Source organism: Myotis davidii, unplaced genomic scaffold (genome assembly GCF_000327345.1).
Source record: "Myotis davidii unplaced genomic scaffold, ASM32734v1 scaffold427, whole genome shotgun sequence".
Classification (NCBI taxonomy): domain Eukaryota; kingdom Metazoa; phylum Chordata; class Mammalia; order Chiroptera; family Vespertilionidae; genus Myotis; species Myotis davidii.
Window position 1 is genome coordinate 22,208 of NW_006298051.1, and position 7,340 is coordinate 29,547.

At 58.2% G+C, this 7,340-nt stretch overlaps 1 protein-coding gene across 1 annotated transcript in view; it reads left to right on the top strand.

Annotated features, from left to right (window-relative positions):
• Positions 1-1,255: 1,255 nt before the first annotated feature.
• WRAP73 (WD repeat containing, antisense to TP73) overlaps positions 1,256-7,340 on the top strand; it is a 14,002-nt gene continuing 7,917 nt past the window's right edge. Inside the window, exons 1-3 of the mRNA XM_006773802.2 lie at positions 1,256-1,404; positions 5,052-5,204; positions 5,776-5,892. Of these exons, the coding sequence (XP_006773865.1) occupies positions 1,336-1,404; positions 5,052-5,204; positions 5,776-5,892 (339 nt within the window). The 5' untranslated portion in view covers positions 1,256-1,335. The remainder of the gene's footprint in view (positions 1,405-5,051; positions 5,205-5,775; positions 5,893-7,340) is intronic.

Below are 7,340 nucleotides of genomic sequence, written 5' to 3' on the forward strand. Positions count from 1 at the left end.
CGATACTAGGGTGACCCGCGCGTCAGTGTCGCCCGTGGAACCGCGCGCCCGCCGGGCTGGCCAGGCCGGGTTCTCTAGCCGCGCGGGTCTGCGCCGAATCCCCACTCGCTCTACCGCTCACTTGTTAGCGGGGCGGTGGGCGCACTAAGAGGACTTGCCCGGGGGTGACAGGCCGGGGAGAGTGGGCCGGGGCGCCGTTTGCTGCGCCGTTGGCACAGGCGCGCCGGTGTCCACGGCAACACGCGCGCCCCGCGCCGGGCACTGCTCTCCGCGCTCAGAACTGCCCGAGGCCCAGTTTCCCTCCGGCCGCGGAGCCCGTGGCCCCTCGTAGGACGAGAGGCCCCGTGGAGCAGGAGGGTGCACGCATCCCCTACCCGCTTGTTCTGGGAAGTTGGGGGGTGGGGCCGCCCGCAGGGAGCAGCCCCTGGGCTGGGCGCGGAGGCACCAGGAGAACTCCGGCGGTCTCGGTTACCAGAACCAGGGGCAGGCGCGGGGTCTGGGTGCGCGCGATCTGGCGGGCGCTGGGGTGCCGGCGGGCCTCACGGGAGGCGCTCGGTGGGGAGTTGGGGAGAAGGGAATACGGTCCAAGTGGGCGCAAGGACACGGCTCACGCGCGCAGGGGTGGGTAGCAAAGACCGCACAGCCAGCGCCCACGCGGGTGCGCGAACCGTCGTGCGGAGGGTGGGCGCGGTCCACTCGCTGTCCTCGCGGAGTAGGCGTCAAATTCGTTCACCCGGATCTGAGCTGCACTGGAGCGCGCGAGTCGCGGGCTCGCTGCGAGGTGGGGGACTCGCTGCAGGCAGGGAGCCTGATTTAGCCACAAACAAAACAAAGAAAAACGAAAGTTTATGCACCATGTACAAAACATATGCACAGACACTATTATATATTAGCATACAAATACATATTTTATGTAAATATGTTTACGCATAAATGTATTTACGTGTAAATATAAATACACAGAACATAGGCCGGCCAGTTAAATGTAAATTTCAGATAAGCGGGTAATTTTTTAGTATACGTCCCATGCAGTATTGGGGAACATATATTTACTAAAAACGATTCGTTGTTTATCTGTAATTCAAATGTAAGTGCGTGTCCTGCGTTTTATTTGGCAGCCCCGGCTGGAGGGAGGCACCGCGGAAATCCCGGGTCGCAAGAAGCGGGGAGGCGCCCGGAGAGCGAACTACAAGCCCCACAATGCCCCGCGGGTTCCCGGGCCCTGATAGGCTGTGGCGCGCTTCCCGCTCTCCGTCACTTCCGGGCGCGGGCTGGCGGTTGCGGCGACTCCGAGTGCTCTGCAGCGCGGGGTCCGGCGCGCCGGGCGGCTTCGCCATGAACTTCTCCGAGGTGTTCAAGCTCTCCAACCAGCTCTGCAAGTTCTCCCCGGACGGCAAGTACCTGGTGAGCGGCCGCAGGGCCCTGGCCGAGGTCGGGTCCTCCGTGGGGATCCCGGATAGGGGAGCGGAGGGGGCCGCGGGGCCCCGGGGGAAGGCAGCTTGGGGGTCGGCAGGGGCGGGATGCGGGCAGGGGACCCAGACGGGTGGCCTGGGCAATAGCCTTGGGCACGGGACCCGGACGGGTGGCCTGGGCGCAGGACCTGGGCAGGTGCCGCCTCCCGCACCTGGGTTTCCACCTGCCGCGGGCGGATGGAAGCAGCGCTTTCTGTACACACAGGAGACAGCGGCTGCTGGTGGTTATTTTGCCACAGAAAAAGCAAGCACATAATCGGTCTTCTGTGAAGGGGGCAGGGGCAGCTGCTGTGACACCCTTCCCAGCCCTCTTTGCTGGTGCCGCTAACTAGCGTTCCGTGTCCCGGCGAAGAGCGCTGTCTGCACCGCTGGGCCGGGAGCCGGTCATTCCAGGGGTGCAGAGTGGTGAGCTGCCCCGTGCATGAGGCCTAGGGCCGGGCGACCAGCAGCCCCGAGGACCGGGGAACAGATCACTCAGACACAGTCGGACGTGCAGGAGAGGCCTCAGGCGCCCTGGCTCTAGTGGCCAGAGCTGCCTCCCTCCATCGCCTGCCTGTTGGGCCTTTACTGGAATTCCTCCCTTTAGATGCCATCAGCAGGGTGAGTGATCTCGGGAGGACACACGCGTCTACACTGTCCTCTAGGCGAGGGCATCCAGGGGTTAAGCATAAGGATTCCAGTAAACTCCCCCGGGGTCTGCACGCCTCTGCAGGTGCACAGACTTGTTGGAAAGGTCAAGGATAGGGGCGCCGCCTTCGACACCCCCCCAGGTCTCCCCTGAGTCGGAATTCCGATGCACAGGGCAGGTGCCTTCCACACACTCCCTTTTACGGGCATGTCCTCCCTGCCACTTCCCAACCAAGCCTCTTGTGCGCCCCAGCAGCTCAGGTTTTGAAAGATGCCAGTAAGACCAGGGTGTGACCTCAGAATCGGGGGTGGGGGTCAGGAGGTAGTGTCATTGGAAAGCCATTAAGAGAAAGGGTCGTGCCTTCTAAACAGTGGTTTTAGTTCCATTTACCCTCATGGCTCTCTTTCGGTTGGAGCTGTTTTTAACATCCCTTTATTCAAGGTCTCTGAAGACATTGCATGGTTTCCTTCTTTACGGAGGTTTTATTCAAAGTCACAGAAAATAGCGTTCAACTACCCTAACCGGTTTGGCTCAGTGGATAAAGCGTCGGCCTGCAGACTCAAGGGTCCCACGTTCGATTCTGGTCAAGGGCATGTACCTCGGTTGCAGGCACATCCCCAGTAGGGGATGTGTAGGAGGCAGCTGATCGCTCCAGAAACCTGGGTACATTTTTCAAAGTGCCCCCTACTCCCACAAATTAGTTTTTTTTTAAAATCATTTATGGAAATTCCAGTGAGTTATAAAGAGGAAAATTATATTTCCTTGCCTAATTTTGCTACTTCTTTGACTTTTACACTCTGGTTGAGTATGATGAGACACTTGAAAGTCATGTTAGTGGAATCCTGTTCTTCAAACTCTATCTTAGCCCTGGCCAGTGTGGGTCAGTTGGTTGGCGTGGTTCTGTGCACAGCAAGGTTGCTGTTCGATTCCTGGTCAGGGCACATGCCTGGGTTTTGGGCTGGATTCCCCTTAGGGGTGTGCAGGAGGCAGCCCATCCATGTTCCTCTCTCACATCGACGTTTCTCTCTCTCTCCTCCCTTCATTTCTCTCTAAAAAGAAAGAAAAACCCATTAAAAATCTTAAAAAAACCCAGCAACCCTCTATCTTAAATACTGGCGAAGGTTAGGTCCATGCTGCCATTTTTAATATCTTGCAACAGATTTAATACGATTTTTCCCAAGAGTTGGTACAGATATTCCACCTCCTAGGGAATTCATTGTAACTGACACAGTATTCAAAGCTACAGCGTGAAAAAGTGAGCACTGTGACACATATTTGTTCTAATCTGCAATAGCCCACCTCCTCCCTTTTTATTTTTAAATATATATTTTTATTGATTTCAGAGCGACATGAAGAGAGAGGGAGAGAGAGAGAGAAACATCAACGATGAGAGAGAATCATGGATCGGCTGCCTCCTGCACGCCCCCTGCTGGGGATCGGGCCCGAAAACCAGGCAGGTACCCTTGGCCAGAATCAAACCTGAGACCCTTGAGTCCGCAGGCCAACACTGTATCCACTGAGCGAAGCCAGCTAGGGTCCTCCTCCCTTTTTTACGGAAAACGCGTGTGGCTTTTTTTTCTTAATGGATGTTCATAAAACACAAACCAGTATCTAGTTTGGCCTTGATAAGTACAAAAAGGAAGTAATTAGCAATTAGAAATGGGTTCCTGACTTTTACACTGTCATGTCCTCTACAGTCAGCAAAGGATACTCAAACAGAAAGCATTTCTTAGATACGGATGCTGACATGACGTAGAGACTGTATCTTTCAGGAAGCAGTATTGACGCGCACGCAGTTTTATAGTCAGGACCGGGAGCCAGTGCCCTCCTTACTGTCACCACGGCCCCCCACCTCCCGTCATTTCTGGTCCCCACACGTGTGGGCTTCCCCCCACCAAGCACTTCCGTGGCACCGGCTGGCCTGGCCGTCCTGCCACTTAACTCGGTTCTGCCCTTTCTCCCCGGAGGCAGCCTCAGTCCCAAGGTGAAGGGCTCAGTCCCGCGGGACAGACACCAGGCGGGGGCAGTAGTGCCCAGGGGACCCACAGCTCCTTTCTGACTCGGTTGCAGTGGGAGGTCCCACCACCCCTTCCACGGGTTCGATGCATTCGCTGAAGCAGCTCACAGGACTCGGGGAAACACTGGCTTCCTCACCAGCTCCTTAAAGGCTGTGGTAATGGACATGGGTGGCCAGCCCGCTGAGGAAGGCATGGGGCGCTGTGGGAGGGGCCCGGTGCAGGAGCTCTGACCCCGTGGACCGGGTGCCACCCTCCCCCGTGATGTGTTCTCCCACCCGGAGGCTCTGATCTGTCCTTCACTCCGTTTGCAGCCCTTCTCCCTCCCCAGGGAATGGGGAATGGGGTGGGGGCGGAAATTCCAAACTTCTGATGACCTGGTCTCTCTTGTGACCAGCCCTCATTCAGGGGCCATCCAGGAGGCCCCCTCCCGAGTCCCCTGGTAGAACAGAAGAGGCCCCTGTCGCCCAGGGAGCTACAAGGGTCCCAGGAACACTGCCGGGACCTGGGGGCAGACGGGATAGCTCCTGCTGGGCTCGATCCCCAGTGTGGAGCGTGCAGGAGGCAGCCGACCCATGATCCTCTGTCATCATTGATGTTCCTTTCCCTCCTGCTCCCTTCCTCTCTGAAATCAATAAAAAAAAAAAATACATATTATAAAAGAAATAGGAGAGGAGCAGATGATTACTTCAGTAGAGAGTGTTAAAATAATACTTTATGCTGAAATGTAATGGTTTTAACATCTGGTTTGTATATTTCAACTCTATCTTCTTATTGACTCATTTTCACAATGGGCCGTGTACTTGGTGGTAAACCTGGAACCTTCTAGATAGAAAACCTGTCAGAGAGGAGAGAGGCCGCAGGTTTCCCCACGTGGGTGCCCCTCCGGGGAACGCCCCCCAGAGCAGGACGTCAGCGCCTCTTTCCCGTGTCTAGGCCTCCTGCGTGCAGTACCGCCTGGTGGTCCGGGAGGTGGGCAGCCTTCAGATCCTCCAGCTGTACAGCTGCCTGGACCAGATCCAGCACGTCGAGTGGTCAGCCGACTCCCTCTTCATCCTGTGCGCCATGTACAAGCGGGGGCTGGTGCAGGTACGGGGCTGGACGCCGTCCCGGGTGAGCCCTGCAGACCCCTTGCTGCCCTCTGCCCTTCTGGCTTGAGAAAAAGGCCCCTCAAAGCCGCTCCCTGTGAAAACTGGTAGTTCTCTCAGTTCAAGTCCTTCCAAATGGGAAACACTTCAATATTCTTTTTGTTGTTGTTGTTGAAGATTTATCTTTATTGTTGAAAGTACTGCAGATGTCCCCTTTGTTTGCTGTTTTCCCATTGACCTTGCCACCCCGCCCCGCCCCTCCCCTCCCCTCCCTGCACGTAAATGTTCCTCACCTGGAACCGAATAGCCCTTGGGCCGCAGGCAGAGCGTGCAGACCAGGGCGGGCAGCTGGGGCGTGGGCATTTGGGAAGCCCTGAGACGAGGCTTTGTTTGGGAGCTTGGCCAGTGCAGCATTAATGACCCCTCCCTTCACCCCCAGAAGGGTGGGGACTGGTGGTGTGCCCGCTGGCCCAGCGTAGAGAGAGGGGGCACAGCTTCCCGTGCCTGGACCGCAGTGGTTTTAGGGTCAGTGCTGCCCTGGTTGGTTTTGATCCGCGTCTCTCCTGGGCCAGGTGTGGTCGCTGGAGCAGCCCGAGTGGCACTGCAGGATTGACGAGGGCTCCGCGGGGCTGGTGGCCTCCTGCTGGAGCCCCGACGGGCGCCACATCCTCAACACCACCGAGTTCCACGTGAGTGGCCCCTGCCCCCACAGTGCGCTCGGACATGAGCCCTGAACGCCCTTGGGGACTTTGGGGGGTTATTTATGTCAGTCATCAGAGCACAGCAAGCCCCTAAGTGGTGATATTTAATCTTCTTGCCCAGTTTTAAAGGAAAATGAACACATTTAAAAAAAGTAAACCCTAAGTCACATTTTAAGGCTTTAAACAGTTCCTGGAACTTAGCAATAGAGAATGTGCATCAGTATAAACTGATTTACCTCTTTCCGAGGGGGTGTCTGACGTGGGGGTGTCGGTGACCGCGTCGTTGGTTTGTTCTTCGAACACCCGCTGGCAGTTCTGCCCGGCGGGGCCGAGGCTGAGTAAATGCGAGAGCTCAGCGGGGCCTCCCCTCCCAGGCGCGTCCGGTGAGGGCCCGGCCTGTGCCGGGTGCCCGAGGTCTGCGTGCATTTTGGAGACAGAAAGGTGCGCAGATCCTGCTCCTGCGCTTTTCTGAGGCGCCTTAGGCCCCGGCGTGTGGGCCTGACCCCGAGTGCGGTCGGCGGGCAGGGACGCACGTGGGGCGGGCACACTGATTCCCAGCCAACCTCGGGGTTCCCCCTCTGGGCAGACCCTCTGTCCAGCTGTGAGGAGCTGCTTCGGGCCGCTCTGGCTTCGTGGATTTGTCAGTCAGACCCTGGGACCTGGGGCCTGCTGCTGTGATGTCGGAAATCGGGGATCCCCTTCCCCACTGGGTGCTGGGGGGGGGTCCTTACGATACCTCGAGGAACAGAGTTTTCTAAGACTCGCATGGAGGTGAGTGATTTTTTATTTGTGCGGAAATAAATCCAAAGTCCGGCTCCAGTCCTGGGGGAAGTGTAGCTGCAGGCAAGGCCAGTGTCCCCCTTCCGCCCCGTGTCGCAGCCGGTCCAGGCATGAGCGGCTCCAGTCCCTCAGCGCAGCGTGGGGTCCACATGGCCGTGAGCCGCGTGGGGAGATGCCAGGAGCGGAGCGAGGGAGCCCGGCCTCCAGGAGCCGAGGGAGCGAACGCCTCTGCTCGGGTTAATGTCCCAGGTTCCGTGCCCTCAGTCGCCGCGCCCATTCTGGCCAGTGACCTGCTCCCAGCCGTGACTGACAAGCGGGTACCTTCCCGGCATCGCCAGCTTTACCGGGCAGGCGTCCGTGTCCCCGTCCAGTCCCTCCGCCCAGCCACCTGCAGGGCGGGACCGCGGCTCCCGGGGGAGCTCACCCGCAGCGTCCTGGCGAAGCTGCCGGGACGACCTGCTGTCAGAGTGGCATTCGCTCTGCTCCTCCCTGTTACTGACTCGCCAGTGAGACGGGCAGCGGGGTGAGGCGGGTAGCACGGCTCCTATCTCGGCCCCGGACACGCTGACACGTTAGAGGTGCTTGTCTCCGGTGTCAGACGTGATCCCTGGAGCTCTCCGTGTTGCCGCGGGCACAGTCCTCGCACTCAGCTCCCT